Here is a 17,292-nt window from a genome sequence, read left to right as displayed (position 1 = left end):
CGTGCGGCCGCCACAGCCAATGGGGTTGGGGGCCGCGTGCGCAGATTCAAACGGTGGCTCCGGAGTGAGGCTGGGCGCGAGATTCGGCGGTGCGGACAAAACCCTGCAGGAGTCTGCGAGCCGTGCAGAGCTGCTGGCGGCGGGGAGAGGGCGGGGGTCGGCGCCCGCGGCTACGAGGCTTAGAGGCGGCGGGGGGGGCCGGCCGAGGGCCCGAGCGCGCCTGCTGACATGTTGGGAGCATCCTGGACCCGACCCGGCCGGGGCTAGGAGCGGCGCTGCGGACCGGGGGCGGGTCGCGGTCCGCCCCTCTGTCCCTCAGTCCCCCCCTGCGGGGGACTAGCGTTCCGCACTCGGCCTCCTCGGACAGGGAGCGAGGAAAGCGGCGGGAGGGTCGGGGATAAGGAGCATTCGTCGGAGGCTGCAGGAGGCTGAACTGCGTCCCCGCCCAGCCCGCGCCTATGCGGTACTTGAAGGATGGCGAAGAGGTCGCGCAGGTGGGTGACATCCCTTTCGCCCAGGCCTGTCGGCACAGTCTCGGCTCAGATTCGCGTTGCCTTTCCTGCGGCTTCCCCACCAGGCCTTCCCCGGCCGGGGCACAGGTTTTTTCCTGTCCCGTTGCTCTCCCGCCGCCTCGGCCCAGCTGGCCGGAGAGCGGCCGTGACGTGTGCAGAGTGGGGACCCGTGAGTTTAAGACGCAGAAAGTGAGTAACATGCCCAGGTTGCTCCTTGGAGTTGATTCTCTCCCCATACTCTCTCCCAGCCACTTGTTGGTGGGAGTTCCTTGCCTGGTAACTCCGTGCGCTTTTGGGGAATACGCTACGCGGAGAAAAGTGATACTGTTCTGCCTGGGTGACTTGAAAATGGTGTTCAGAGTGACTCACTTTTTATGAATTACTGTGTCAGTAAAAATAGGAACTTGGTGACCAACCCGGGCAGAGACCCCTCTGCCGTTATTGCGACCTGAAAGGTGTTGGAAAATCTGCGGAGGAACAGCTGAGAGGACCTTGTTGATGTTTTCTGTAATCGCCATACTCATTTTCTCAGCTTTATGTATACACTTTAACTATCTTCTATCGGTAAGATGTCACATTGTTACTACCAGTAGCTTGATTTTCAAATAAAACAATGTGTCTGATTCACTTAATATTTGGAGTGGTGGCGTTTGGCTTTGACTGTAACTAGGTAAGTTGCACAGAGGTAGGGCACATTTTTTGTTGGAAACTTGCTACTGTGTTTCCCCGAAAATAAGACCTCGCCATACAATCAGCTCTAATGTGTCTTTTGGAGCAAAAATTAATATAAGAACCGGTCTTATTTTATTATAATATAAGACCGGGTCTCATATAACGTAATATAAGACCCGATCTTATATTAATTTTTGCTCCAAAAGATGCATTAGAGCAGATTGTCCGGCTAGGTCTTATTTTCGGGGAAACACAGTAGGATGAATTTATGTGTCTGATTTTTATTTATGTCATTGTAGTATCTACTCCTAAATTGTGTGTAGTAATCACTTAGAAGACAAAAAACTAGGGTGTCTTTTTATTGTGTTATTAACAAACCTGAAAAGATGTTGGGCACAATGTCCAAATGGTTTTATTTCTAGATCCACAGACTCAAAGTCTTAACTTTGTATTTCTTAAGTTGAAATTTAGTATCAGGATTGATTAATTGAGGATTTCTGTTAAAAATTGTCAATAATACACAAAAATTGGCAATGAATGCGCTTTGCTCATTTATCAAGCATCTGCTATATGTAAGATGTTTTTGCAGAATGCATAAAACGTAATTAAGTCCTTGTTAGCTTATTATTTTGTAGCAACGACAGTATAGGTCATACTCTTGAAGTGGAATAAATGGACGTGCACATATAAACCATATCTCAAGGACAGGGGTTTCAACCTTGGCCCTATTGATATTTTGGATCAGATAATTCTTTGTAGTGGGGGGCTGTCCTGTGCTTTGCAGGATGTTTAGTAGTATCCCTGGCCTCTACACAATAGATACCAGTAACACCCGCCTTCCCCTAGTTGTGACAATCAAAAATTTCTCCAGACATTACCAAATATCTGTTGGGGAGACAGGGGTGGGGGGGAGGGGGGAGCGCAATTCACCCAGGTGAGAATCACTGCTCCAGAATGTCAAGGATCAGTTAACCTCTTAAACTTCAGAAAAGATAGATATTTAAAGCTCCTGTAATTATAATTACTGAAGTACAGCTTTAGGCCTTTTCTTTTGAATATACAAAATTTTAAACATAAAATAACTTAATTAAGCAAGGTGATAAGTGCCTATAACGCGTGGCATTATCTACTTAGCAGTACTGATGTTAATCTTATTTGAAATAGTTTCTCAGCTAATGCTGTCATCAGCATTTAGTTGTGGTTAGACATGGATGCTTGAATGGCATAACCCTGCTTTCTCCAATTGGTTTTCTGTTTGTTTCATAATTTGTATGTGTTTCATAATAGTAGAATAAGAAAGAAGAAATGATTTAATGATTAATTTGCCTGTATAAGTTTCCTTTTGTTGACAATACTATTAGCTTTGAGATCTAAACATTAACTGGACTGTTGACTTTCATTCCTTGTTCTCTGTATAAATTAATTGAAACACATAGAATGATTTAAAGAGTCTGGAGTAATTAAACATAGTGAAGTGAAGTTACACTCCCTTTGGGAGTATTGAGATTGAGATAGAGGATGTGAGAAATTATCATCTTTGAATGGTATATTTCTTAGGGTCTTCATATTTGAATGTTTCATGTTCTAAATTGTATTTCTTATATTTATATAAATGACTTATTTATCTTAGAAAATAATAGAATGTGAAATGTTTTGAAGAGAAAAATCTGTTCATTGGGCAAGTCTAGTCTCATTTCTTTGGCTAAGATGTTTTTGCAGAAAGCAGCATAAAATGTAACTAAGTGTCTATTAGCTTATTTTGTAGTATTAGCTTATTATTTTGTAGCAACGACAGTGTAGGTCAAACTCTTGAGGTGGAATAAATGTACATGCACACACATATATACTGGTATCTCTAGAACAGAGTTCTAGATATCTTAATATTAAATATGAAGCTAATTTATAATTGAAAGAGAAAGGAAATAATTCAGTCACTTTAAGGTCACCACTAGACAACCATTTAACGGTTCGACTGAAAATTATACTTTGCTGTATCAAAGTTTTGCATAAGACTATAGGCATAAATCCTGTAATACACTTTTTCTGTGTGACCTGAAAAAAAAAAAAAAGAGTAAAACAGTTACCTCAGGTGTGAAACAACTGAAGAATGTTGGCTCTTTTGATCTTTAAGATAGCTGTAGTGTCTCTGGTCTATATTTACATAAAGGAAAAGGCTCATTTAGTGTTGTGACTTTAAATAGTGTTAGATCCCACTAGGATTTTAATGACATAATTTGCAGGCAATAGCAAAATTGATATATCTGTTATTAACATGTACTTGATTGTTAAGCATATATATGTATTATATATGTATAATATATATATGTATTAAGTAATTAATTTTAATTTTTAAAGCCAGTTCTACCCTTAAAAGTAAACTTTTAAAAATGTCATTTAGAAGCCAAAAGGCCTATTTCAGTAGTAACAGATTCAGGTATTTATACTTGAGATGACCTGTGACTATATTAAACTGAAAAGATAAAAGCCAGCTCTTGAATTAGAAGATGATTTTCGGTGGAAATGTGTGTGCAGGAAACAATTTTACTATGTTGTCTCCAATGTTATGGGTGCAAGAATACTGAAATATGAGAACTGATACTTTAACTCATCTTTGTCATTAACTAGCAATATTGTTTTGGGAAAGCAAGGAAACTCTGTATCCCAGTTTTTCATCTGTTACTATAAAGGATTTGTATTTTATGGTCTGTAAGGTAACTTCTAATTTAATATCTATTCTATTTTGAACCCTTTTGTAATAAGCTTTTCTCATTTTAAAATGGAGGAAAGTAGAAATGTTCTTGTTTATATATAGCTAGGTAAAACTCTCTTCAGTATTTATTTTAGTATTGCTATTAATAATGTTCAAATGAAGTCAAATTTGTCTTACTCTAATATGCTAGTTTGCAATCCAGATTTGGAAATGAAATATTCATGTATGCAGTACATCGTATTAACCACTGGGTGGCCTGGTTTCACTATATTAAATTAACCTGGTAAATGTTCATACCTTGAATTTGATTAGACTTTTTAAAAAATGCAAAATCCTGTCAAGATGATATAATAAAGATGTATTTGTTGATGATAAAAATTTCAGACTTAATGCAGTTTTTGATTTAAAATATGATTAAGTTGAAGTTATTTTATTAGAACAAATTTTATAAAACCACTGATTTTTCCTCAATTTCAAACCAGTAGTTTCTTTTCAAATAAAAACAAATTTTTAAAATTCTCAAAGTCTGCCTCATTTTACTCTTTTTAGGTGGTATAATTGGCCTCTTTTAAAATTCAACTTCTTCTGAATGTTTTATCTTAATATTGTCAAGTGTGACTAGTTTGTGTATTTATTTCATAGGCAAAAGATGACTGTCACATCCTATTAGCTTACACCGCAGTGTGAAATTACTCTTAACCATTTTCCTTGCTTAATGAATCATAGTATTTTTGTGTGTGTGTGTGCGTGTGTTTCATTTTGCTGTTTCATAATCAACCCTAATCACTTTGTTCATTCATAATCTACAAACCCTTTCCATTTGACTATAATACTTAGGTAATGTATTAACAGTAACAGCATAAATATTTTCTTTGACTTAAATAAACCTGACAGAATGATTCTGGAAACCAAGTCCTGGATGGAGATTCAGAGACCAAATTCCCCTTCTATTTTTGCTTTGTGACTGTAGAAATAATTTCATCTGTTTTTGCTGTCTTCTGGATTAGTCACCTTAGGCTGACTAAGGTTATTTAGGCTAGAAATGGGTTATTTACCTACACAGTAGGAAGTTGATTTTGTTTATTATATATTACCAGCATTGATTGCTACAATACAGAAATGCTAAAAGATGATATAAAAAGCAGAAAAAGTGAGCAGATTATTAATCAATGAGACCTTTTTACTATTAAATGGTGAAAAGTGGAGTGAATATTGGTGAGGTTTCTTACCGGGTTTTATCCTTTCCCTTTTTGGGGGCAAATTGTAGGCCTTCTCAGGGATCTTTCTGTTGAAGTTAGTGATGTTGATAAATTTCTAGAATTTTTTTCTATCATACTTATTTAAAAGTTACCTCATCCTTTCAACAATCACTTAAAATAATGCAGAAATAACTTAATGCTAAAACTAAGAAGTAGCTAGGTAGACAGACTCTAGGAAAGTCCCCGTGGCAGAGAGATGATTCTAAGAATTCTACTTTAATCCTCCCTCACACTCACCCACTCAAAAAACCCAGCTTCCTGAACACTGAGCTGATTAACTCTGCCTGAAATTGATGACATACTGATGCAAAACAGAATGAAACCTCATATAGAAATAGAAATTTCTCACAGATCAGCTATGTGGTTACAAAGTAAGGGAGAATTTTAACGTTAAAATGAACACGCTTTCAGGAAAATTATTCCTTGGAAACTAGTCTTTTGACCCAAGTAACGTTTTTGGACTCATAGTCTTAAAATAGTTTGTAAGAACCTTAAGGTGAATTTCGTACAGATTAGCTTTGATGTAGATATTTTTGTGAATACTCAAGATTTATATGGGCAAGTCCCCAAATTAAAAATTGTTTTAATCTACAAATAACCTAATTTTTAAAGCAGTTTCAAAATGCTGTTGTGGAAGCTTTTGGGATCTGAGGGGAGGAAGGAGAGGGAAACCTGTGAAAAGCACAACAGAGGGCTGTTTGGGATGGCAGGAAGTGGTGAACTTGCTAGAGACAGTTCTAGGAAAGGTTAGGCAACATTAGTAGACACTCCAAAGAACCCCTTCTGTACTGAATACTTTTTTTAATGTTATTTCAGCAGGTTCGGCTTCTTATACTTTTCCAATTGGAGGTGCATTTGGATTTTGAAAGTCCTTTTTAACAAATGGGAATGAATGCCTTTCACCTCCTCCTAAGAGTTATTTTTCATTTGTTAAAAAAATGTTTTCTCGTGTTCACTTGAGATCTGCCGTGTAGAGGAAGGTAAAGTTTTGACTGGGTTGAAAGGAATTGAGGGAATTTTGGAATACAGAACACTTGGAGGAGATGAAAGAGTAAGGAAGAGCATTAATTTTACACACACATTTGAATGGCAGGTACTGTGCTTGGTGTGGAGAGGTGAACATATCAGGCAGTCTTTGCACTCCTGAGCTTACGCTTTGCGGGGGAACGTTGGCAACTGTGCTGAGCATAGAGAAGGAAGGGTAGCTGCCATGTGTACATACAAACGGGGCAGAACGCTTCAGTGTATGGTGTTTAATCTGATTTGTAACCGCCTTAGAAATGTATGAAGTCATTGGATCCGGAACGATCTCCAAGTTAAAAAATAATAATATTGGCTAGTCAGGTAATATTTCTAATAGCCAAAGATGGCTGCAAACAGCAAGTATTTTCTTTAATTAAACCCGTGTGTGTGTTTTTTGGCATAGTTTAACAAAACAAGCATTTATGTAATTAGAACTGGCAGATTATTGTTACAAATAGACATTGGCTTTTGGGAGAGAGCATTTGAATATTAAAGTGCATCGAACTAGAGTTAGATAAATGTCATAGGTAGTGGCATAGAGGATCGTGGTGTCTTGCTTGGTCAGATGATGAATTTTGGTCCTATGGCATTGACAAATCAAGGGAAATGAAGTTCCCGCAAAAGATTTGTAGACAGCATATATTAAATCTAGGCCTTCGTTTTTCTAAGATTGAAACTATATGTAGATATTAGGAGCTACCTGAGTGTTATAAAGTATATTACGGTAAGGTTAAACAAATCATCGAACTTTTGCTATTTGAAATCAGAATGAATTTTTGGAAAAGAGTTGAATCTAGAAAAGCAAAAATAAGTTTGAATATGTTTAGGCAATCAGCCTATGCAAAAATAATGATGTTGAGCCACCTCTCTGTGCCACATGCTACTTACACGTGTGCCCAGTTTCCTTCTAGATCTGCTCTGTCCAATAGGAGAGCCACTATCCACATGAGGCTGTTGAGCTTTTGAAACGTGGCTAGTCTGAATTGCGATGTACTGTATAAAATACACACCAGATTTTGAAGACTTTAATAAGAAAAAAGGAATGTGAAGTATTTCATGATTATGTTGGAATGATCATTTTTTATATGTTGGGTTAAATAATATTGATTATTAAAATTAATTTCACCTATTTCTATTTTTTTAAAACCTGGCTACTACGAAATTACATATGTGGCTTGCATTACATTTCTTTGGACAGTTCTGTTATATATATATTCACCTGTATATTTCTCAAGTGCCTTGAAATCAGCTCGTCTAAAACTGCTTACTCTCCCCATTCCCTTCTCCCTCCCAAAGTTGTTTCTCCTACTCTATTCCTTACCTCAGTGAATAGCTCTATTTATGCTTCCAAAACTGGAAATTTGGGAGTCACCCTTGATTCCTCCTTCTCCTATGTCTCTCATACCCATTCGTTGTAAAATCTTGTTTCTACCTCTTTAATGTTTCTCAGTTTCATGTGCTTCTTTTCATTGCCACTATTATTACCTTAGTCAGTTTGTTCTTTTATGGTTTCTTGATTTTTGTAACATTTAGATCTCTTTTATTCAATGATATAAAAAATAGAATTCTACCCTATTTTCTTATAGTACTATTGTGGTTTCATGTTTAAAAAACTAAAATATCTGAATTTTGTAATCTTAAAGTGGGACTTGAACTTTATTTTTTTGTAATAGCTACTCAGTGTCTTACCATTTATTGAAAAGTCTATCTTTACCCCACTGATTTGGTATGTTACTGTTATAATTTACCAAATTCTTATATGGGTTTCATTTTTTTTCTGAGTATTCTATTCTGTTCCACTGATCTATGAATCTGTTCGTGTTCCAGTGCCATTCTGTTTTATTTATTGTTTCTGTACAGTATACTTTGCTATTAATTTAGGGAGAATGGACACCTCTAATATTCTTTTCCTTTCTAAGAATGTGGTCTGGATGTTTTTCCATATGTTCAAGTTTTCTGTGTCTCAAAATCGTGTTTTATTGTTTACTGTACCTTGATCTTGTACATTCAAGTTATTTCTACATATTTTAACTTTTTGTTGTTGTTGGTATTATTAATGGATTATTTTTTCCATTGTGCCTTTTAATTGGCTGTGTTTTGTATTTTATCATTACCATTGTCAGGTCCTAATAATTCCTTACTTGGAATTATTTCTTACTTCCTTACTTTCTTATTATAAAAGATTACCAATTTGTCTTCCTCCCTCCATTTCTCCACACTCCTGCCAGTGACTTATCTGAAACACAAGATATTTATCTTTGACTCCCTTAAAGTCTTTTAACTCTTTAGTATAAAGGTTAAAAAGAATAAAGGTCAAACTCCTTAGCATGATGTAAAGATTATCACTTGGACCATGGTGACAATCCACCCTCATCTCTCCGGTGTCAGTAAGAACTATAGCTCTTCTCCATTGTGCCGTGTTTCCCCAAAACTAAGACTGAGTCTATATTAATTTTTGCTCCAAAAGATGTATTAGGGGTTACATTCAGGGGATGTCATCCTGAAAAATCATGCTAGGGCTTATTTTCCGCTTAGGTATGTCTCTTAAATTTTTTTATACTTTGAATAATCTGATTGGATATGTGTCTTTTAATCTGAGTGGTTTCTTCAGTCATACAAATTTAAATAAAATTCTTGATTTCACAATTGTGTTGTTTTTAGTGAGGATGAGGATGATGACCTTCAGTATGCTGATCATGATTATGAAGTACCACAACAAAAAGGATTGAAGAAACTCTGGAACAGAGTAAAATGGACAAGAGATGAGGTGATTATCTGATAAGGTTTACTGATTTCATCCTTGTATTTATTAATAATATCATAGATGTGAAAAATATTTAAAAACAAAACATGAGAAAAGTTTTCCATCAACTAACTTGCACATTATTTTTCTTCAACCAGATACATGAATAGTGCATTGATGTTGAACCTGACAGAAAAAGTATAGTAAATGGGAGAACTTGTATTACAGTGGCTTCAGTCCTGCTAACAATGGCCACTGGATAATGCCATGAACGAATTGGCGAGTTATCTATATTCAGGGACAGAGGAACAGGGTGGGGGAAAGCTTTCTAATATTCAAACCTGTTTTAATAGGATGATAAGTTAAAGAAGTTGGTTGAACAACATGGAACTGATGATTGGACTCTAATTGCTAGTCATCTTCAAGTAAGTAAAACATTATATTTCTGTATATAATGGATGATTTAAATCAATGGGTTAAATTTGCTGTTTTTAAAAGAATATGTCTATATTATTTTAGATTTAGGTTTCCTTTCTAAAAACATCTCTTCTTCTGGTCCTCCTATAGTTGCCAATGTCTTCGAAAGCCTGATGTTCTAGTAATTAGTTTATCCAGGGCTTATTTTAGATTACGAATCTAAAATAAGAATGATAATTAAGTTTGGGTAGGGCTTTATAAATATTTGCTGACAAATGTTAAAACATTTTGAAAGAAGTTGAATACATTGAACTATTCGATAGCTAATAAGAAAAGGTGTTGTTGAAAAGTTTGTCATAAAATGCTTACATTTTAAAGTGTTAACAGATTTTTTTAAAATTATACTTACTGTTCACCATACTAGTATTCACATACTATTCATTAGCATGTATTAGGTTGGTGCAAAAGTACTTGTGGTTTTTTGCAATTACTTTTAACCTTTTAAACCACAATTACTTTTGCGGTTACCAACCTAATAATTTTATAATTTACAAAGTATTTTCACATGTACTTTTATTTGTTCCTTAGTATACTGTAGGTAGTAAGACAAAATATTCGATTGGAATTTCTGTATTTACTACCTTGGGCTTCAGAAACCATGTTCCCTGTGTTCTTTCTATATTGTTTTAATGTCTTTTAACATAACCTGAAAATTGAGACCAAATCATGGAAAGAGCATAAGTTTTGGAGTCAGTCTGAATTATGTTCGAATGTCTTAGAAAAATTTCAGCCTCTTTGGTCTTTGGCTTTTTTATCTATAATAATACTCGTTTTGTAGTAATTTTGTGAGAATTAGAAATAACATATAGGATGTTTGGCACAGTTCCTGACATTTTGCAGATGTTCAATAAATGGAAGCTAAAGTAGGACAGTTATTTACATTAGCTTTATCAGTTTAACTTCAACTGTACAACAGCAAATGAAGTGAACAGAGAAATGCTACAAGAACATAACAGGATCGACCTGATTATTTTGAAGTGATAGCCTCAAAATGGATCAGCATTGATGTACAGAAGCCATAAATGAAGACGCTCAGTTTGAATAAAAATAATTTGAAGTCCACTAGGCACAAAGACAGAGCTATTGGTAAACAAAGTATTTGTATCTATCCCTTTATATACTTCTAAATTATTTGTAATCCTGTATATGAACTAATATCTTTGTAAACAATGAATCACTAATGAAAAGTTAGTTATTGTTGTCATCGTCACTGTACTACATAGGTGTTACTAGGTCATGGATTGACTAAATAAAGTAAGACTGCATTTATTAATCATTTGTGGAGTTTGAGATGTTTCTACATAAGGTTTTTTATCCTGGTAAATTCATTTTTCTTTTTAAGCTTCAATAGTTAAATAATTTAAGTGCTAGATAATGCGCACCATCTATACATATAGATATGTTTTTACTTTTTCTTGATAACTTGGGAGTCATCATGTATAACCATCCTTTAAATACCATGCATTAGTCTAGTAATGCCTTTAGGGTTTTTTTTTTTAATTGTGTAGAATTATTACTGCTGTACTGTGTGAATCCAGACTGCTGTGCTGCTTGAGTTCTTTTATCTGCTTTGTATAGTTTTCTGTTTGCTCCCTTTTATTTCTCAACCTTATAGACGATTTTTATGGGCAGTATTTGTGTCATAGCTTTGCTGCTTGCTGTTTTATAAGGCATAGTATAGAAACAAATACTTTGATTTCAAATTATGTCTTGTTTTTATTTGTACTCTGATCCCAGCCAATGACTTTAGTAAAAGAAAAAAAAAATTGGGACACAGGCATGTAAAGTAAATATGACATGTTTAAGGAATGCTGTTCTTGAAGACTTCGATCTTAAGGTTGTGAGACATAAATGTGGGTTGACTTGCTTTCTGGAAGACAGTTGTTCAATAACAAAATCGTCTGAATTCTTTCAGAATCGTTCTGACTTTCAGTGCCAGCATCGATGGCAGAAAGTTTTAAATCCAGAATTGATAAAGGGTCCCTGGACTAAAGAAGAAGATCAGAGGGTAACATGTTCATTTTTTTTTTCCACTGTGTAGGTGGATTAGCTTATTTTTCCTCCTAGTACGTTGTTTTGATACGTTAAGTATACCTTTAAATGACTTTGATTTTGTTCTCTGGGTGCTGCTTGCATAAGAATTAAAAGTTAAGTGTCTTGAAATGTAGTTTTTAATGAATTAAGTGTCTTGAAATGTAGTTTTTAATAAATTTAATATGTATATATTAAAAACTATGTATAGCCTTTTCTGTCTGAGAGTTTGGTTTGCAAAAGAAAAAAATACTGTCAGCTTAGTCACCTTGTTTAGACTTTAAGTTCGCAACATTTAGGGTATAGTTTCTTTTTGAAAATTGAGTAAACATTTTTAAAAACAGAATTTAATTTTTATTTTATATGTTAACACTATATGTGAGGAAGTCATTCTTAACTTTCCCTCTTGACCTATAATAAGCCCCGAAATAAGGTAGATATCAGAGCATCATGTTTCCAAAGGGTTGGATGATTTAAAAAGCAAGATAATTCTTTGTATTATAAAAGAATGGGAGAGTTTCGGTCCTCCACTTGGAATTGCCCTTTAGTTTATGTCCTTTATGGCATAAAACTTGTTAATGTAGTTGGGGAATTAGAGTATTCTTATTGCCACTCAAAAAAAAATTACTTCAGTAAGCTCAGAACTGATCTGATTTACTTGATGGCTAATGCTAAGTTTTAAAATGTGTGATTTATGTCTTTTTAGTTTGGGAAAGGGAAAAGTGAAAAGATGGTAACTGTAGATTCTTCCTGCTTGATTTATTTGGCTTTCAGCTGAAGCTTTTTTTTTTTTTTTTTTAAGATGTAAGAATAAAAAATACATAAATCTTACCATTTTTACTGTTATTTTAAATTAATTTTGTATGAAAACAATTTAATTTACAAGTCACTTTAATTAGCACCTTGTAAATTTTAGATAAGTTTGGGATCAATTTTTGAACTTGGCAAATACTGAGGTAGTATTTATTGGTAAAATTGTTTCTTTAAGTTGTAGTTGTGGCTTGCATTTCATGCATTTTTTTTAAAAGTAGTATTCTTTATTTTTAATTTAATTTGATTATTAGTTTCAGGTGTCAAAAATAGTATTCTTGAGTTATGTGTTTTTTTTCCCAATTAAAGTTTATTGGGTGACAATTGTTAGTAAAGTTACATAGATTTCAGTTGTACAATTCTGTATTACATCATCTATAAATTACATTGTGTGTTCACCACCCAGAGTCAGTTCTCCTTCCATCATCATATATTTGATCCCCTTTACCCTCGTCTACCACCCTCCTCCCCCCTTACCCTCTATTGTCTGTGTCTGTGAGTTTTTGTTTCTCATTTATTTGTCTTGTTGAATTATGTTTTAACATCTGTCAAGGTGATGCTTGTTAAACTTTGTTTTTCTGTTTCTTAGGTTATTGAATTAGTTCAGAAATATGGGCCTAAAAGATGGTCTTTAATTGCAAAACATTTGAAAGGAAGAATAGGCAAGCAGTGTAGAGAAAGATGGCATAATCATCTGAATCCCGAGGTAAAGAAATCTTCCTGGACAGAAGAGGAGGACAGGATCATTTATGAAGCACATAAGCGGTTGGGAAATCGTTGGGCAGAAATTGCCAAACTACTTCCTGGAAGGTGCTTATATAAATGTATATACATTTTTCTGTACTTAAACTTGATCTTTATTATATTAGTATTAAATATATTTGCAAGTACCCCATGACTTTTATTTTATTTATAATTAAATTTTAAACTATAAGACAAGCAACCCTTTGGAACTATTTGTTAATATGTTCTGTGGTAAGGGATATAATTACTTTTTTAATGAAATATTTCATAGCAGTAATTTGTGCAATAAAATGATAGTCCTTTGGATTATGAAAGTTTACTACCCTCCCAAAATTATTTGTACATATCAATGCCAGTCAGGCAGACCGTCTTTGTACAAACTCTGTTGGGGGAATGGAATCTACATCGAACAGAGAATAACAAATACACTGGCTGAAATAAACTGCTATAAAAGTGCACTAGAGAAAATTCAATTCTTAATTAATTATGGTGTGATTCAAATCATGGGGGTCGTGCATATATTTGTGTGGCTAAAATACAGAATTTCTTTCCGGCAGTAATGTGCTGTGTACACTATACGTTGCACTGGTTCAAATCTATATCTCACTTAGAAGATATGCATTTGTTTTTTATATTAATCCCTATCTGTATAGTACTTCCTAGTTTGTAAAATGCTTTTACATATATTCTTAATTAATCTTCATATACTGTGAAATATGCAGAGCGAACATTGCTGTCTTCATAGACAAGGAACTTCTGATGTTTGTAATTTCGTACATCTTTTTACTGTCCATAGAACCTAGCTTAGTGCCTTAACATAAATCAGGCTCTCAGTAAATGTATATTTTATAAAGGATGGAATTTACACTACAAGTAGCTGCAGGTTGAAGATTTACACTTATCTAAAGGGAACTTAGGTGAAAATGGGGTGGTGAACTCTTTCTTTCATAGGTATTTTGTTCTAAGGAGTACAGAAGATTACTGAGATTCTATAATTTGTGGTTTGCTTTTCATGACCATGTTTGTTCTTGGCTCAAAGGTCTTTGTCCTTGCTATGCCCTTAATGCTCTTTTTTTTTCCTTCTGTTCTTGTATTATCTGTTTCATTCTTGTCATTCAGATCTTAGCTTCACTGTCACCACACATAGTCCTTCCTGGACCACTTAATCACCTAGTTACTCGTGTTTCTTATCCTGCTTTTAATGATCTACATCGCACTGGTATTTTTCTTATTATATATATTTTTTTGTTTTCCTATTCTTCCCTCCTTCCCTGCTGTCACTCTTCCCATGAGAATGTAAGTTCCCTGAGAGAGGGACTTTCTTTGTCTTATTCTCTACTATGTCTCCAGTGCTTAGAACTGGGCCTGACATGTAGACATATGGTTTATATTTTTTAATTAAAAAAGTATCTAATTTCACCAAATGTAAACTTTCTTTTAAGTACTTTGTACATTTTATACAGCATTCAAATTTGTGGAATCCTCTTTTTCTTTTAAAAATATACACTTTCATTTTGTAGGACTGATAATTCTATAAAAAACCATTGGAATTCTACTATGCGAAGAAAAGTGGAACAGGAGGGCTACTTACAAGATGGAATAAAATCAGAACGATCTTCAGCTAAACTTCAACACAAACCTTGTGCGACAATGGACCATTTGCAAACCCAGAATCAGTTTTACATACCTGTTCAGGCACATATTTTTAATACCTTTATTATTTAAAAAATTTCTTTAGTTGCGATGTGGGAAAGTGTTTGGTTTCTTAATAGGACAAATACAACATGTATTAAGGGGAATAGACATTTGAATTTCCAAGCTGAAAAAATATTCCATAACTAGCTGTTATACAATTAATGGCAGTTTAATCTCTATTTGTTTTGATTGATAAATATTTTGGGAACAAACTTATTAAAATGTTTCTTTTACACGTAATTTTTACATTATCTGGTAAAATTTCCTAATATTATCATTCTTTGAATCTTTATTTATGATTCAAAGCCAGTGGTCATCTGTGCTTTAACATCTATTGTAGTTTTTTAAAAATTTTGTCTAATTATAGTATTCCATATATCTAAGATGTAAGTGTATATAAAATGGTTTAAAGGGGAAAATAGTAAAATAAAGGAGAAAATAGAAAAATATCATTCAAGCCATAGTTTTGAAGAGTGTGGTAAATAATTGGTTCTTTGATGGCATTTAACTTTGCTTTTCCCCTGATAACCAGTTGAGTGATTTCAGTCTTCATTTAGAAAGGTTCATTGGAGTAGAGATTACCCACGTTCATAATGGGTCAAGCTCTAGTTTCCTTACAGTGCACTTTCCTACCTGTAAGAAATTAGTTTAGGAGTTTTCATAAGGTTTGTTTACATTTCCCTGTCTAGCTATCTGTCATACCATGTTGAGCAATTCTTGTTCTTGTCACACATACAATGTGAAGAGTATGTCAGGACTTAATAGTATCTACCAAAAGGCAAAATTTGGCTAGTGTTAAAAATCTGTGCTTAGTATTTCTTTTCCATTAAATGGACGTTTTTTAAGGCATAATTTTAAAAGAACCACTTACAGTAATGACATCTTAATTTACAAATAGGAAAAACATGTGAAGAAGACATTATACTTATCTGCTGATACTCAGTATCTTAAGGTTTTTAGTGTATGTTTCTTTACATTTTTCTTTAGAGATCTAGATTTCAGCAGCATAAACTGAAACATTCTGCTTCTATCTTAGAAAGGTTACCATTTAAATTTATTTCTTTAACTCATAGAAAAATAATTTTAAAAATTATTTGGGGCCAAAGAAGTGAGTGTTTAACAATCTCAATCAAAATATATTGAAAAAATAAAGATAGTTCTTGTACTGTAAGAATTGTTTACCTTTTAATATTCTTGAAAGATTATATATTCATAGTTCAATTCATTTAAACTACTAAAAATATAATTTAATTTTGACTTGAAAGAAAAAAAATGGATTGGTATGAAATGCTGTCACAGATTTTCGTGAAAAATTTGAGAAAGACAATGTTTTTAATCCATTGGAGTTACCAAGTTGAGTGGTAACTGATGCTAATCAAATATGCTGAAAATTAAGTTCTATGTTAGAAGTATAATGATACTGCATTAGATAGTGATTCAGATAGGCCATTTTGGAAAATAAGTCATATCATATTTTTCTTTTTTTAGTTTTTAAAAATACCTTCTCATTTCTTTCCACCATTACACACTAAATTTGTATGCAACTTCAAAATCCTTATTATAGATGGTCTGGAAAAGAAACAGAATAATTCTTAGTCTAGTAACTTAATTCAGAGCATTGAAAGGTACATGAGTGATTCTGATTGTTTTTCTAAGTCAAGTAACAGAAGAAGCCTCTTTTTTTCCTATCTTTCTACCCAACAGATTGCCATGGGGTGGTAGTAGGAGTAGTAGATATGATGTTGAAAAATTTGCTTTAGTCTCCATCTTTGTGAGTGCTTCATATGGACTAACCCCTTCCTCTGAAACATAGGAAGACAATTACTTTGTCTTCTCCAGGAGACAGAGCAATTCTAATAGAAGACTTAAAAAAATATTTGGTGGATATTGTAGTTAATAGATAGAGTGATTGGCTGATAAATTTAGGCCAAATAATTCTCATATTTCATTTAGAAGACGATAGGTCTTTCCTAGGTGTTATATGACTTTTAATCAGTAGATTCTAAGATGAGAGATGTACCCACCATATTTTGCCGTGTATAATGCGCACTTTTTTGCCCAAATTGGTGAAGGAAAAATAAGGAAGCGCATTATACGTGGATAGTACAAATTCTGTATCTATATAAATGTTTTTAATTCTTTTAATTATGCTTATGAGTTAAAAGTGTAACTCTAGAAATCAATAACCATATCCGTATGCAAAATAATACCATGGAATGCAGTCATCGGTTTTGTTGAACTTACCATGAGCTGCCAACAAGGAAGAGTTCTTGGCCTTCTATGATGTGTAAATATCATAAATTTGTACATAAAATTTCTTGTACCTTGTATCTGTTCTTGTGTTTTGCAATTGTTTGTTACGTAAAATTTCTTGTACCATATTATATTAAAAATAAACGCTAAAATTCTTTTGTAATACAAAAAACAAGTACCTAAATGTAAACAAATAAAAATTAAAATGAAAGATTTTTTTCCCCCTGAAAGTTTGGGCCAAAAACGTGGGTGCGCGTTACACACGGGAGCACATTATACACAGCAAAATATGGCATTTGTTAGATAAGAAACTACTGTAGATATGAATATTCAAAGTTAACAGAAATACTTCTGAGCTTTTAA

At 34.0% G+C, this 17,292-nt stretch overlaps 1 protein-coding gene across 1 annotated transcript in view; it reads left to right on the top strand.

Moving 5' to 3' along the window:
• The first annotated feature begins 12 nt into the window (after positions 1–12).
• The window catches only part of MYBL1 (MYB proto-oncogene like 1), a 32,776-nt gene continuing 15,496 nt past the window's right edge, over positions 13–17,292 (top strand). Inside the window, exons 1-6 of the mRNA XM_081070366.1 lie at positions 13–494; positions 8,838–8,943; positions 9,273–9,344; positions 11,312–11,404; positions 12,827–13,047; positions 14,502–14,676. Coding sequence (XP_080926492.1) covers positions 475–494; positions 8,838–8,943; positions 9,273–9,344; positions 11,312–11,404; positions 12,827–13,047; positions 14,502–14,676 — 687 coding nt within the window. The 5' untranslated portion in view covers positions 13–474. The remainder of the gene's footprint in view (positions 495–8,837; positions 8,944–9,272; positions 9,345–11,311; positions 11,405–12,826; positions 13,048–14,501; positions 14,677–17,292) is intronic.

The sequence above is a fragment of the Rhinolophus hipposideros genome (assembly GCF_964194185.1).
Source record: "Rhinolophus hipposideros genome assembly, chromosome: 13".
Lineage (NCBI taxonomy): Eukaryota > Metazoa > Chordata > Mammalia > Chiroptera > Rhinolophidae > Rhinolophus > Rhinolophus hipposideros.
Note: the sequence above shows the minus strand (reverse complement) of the source record. Positions and strands in the feature narration are given on the sequence as shown.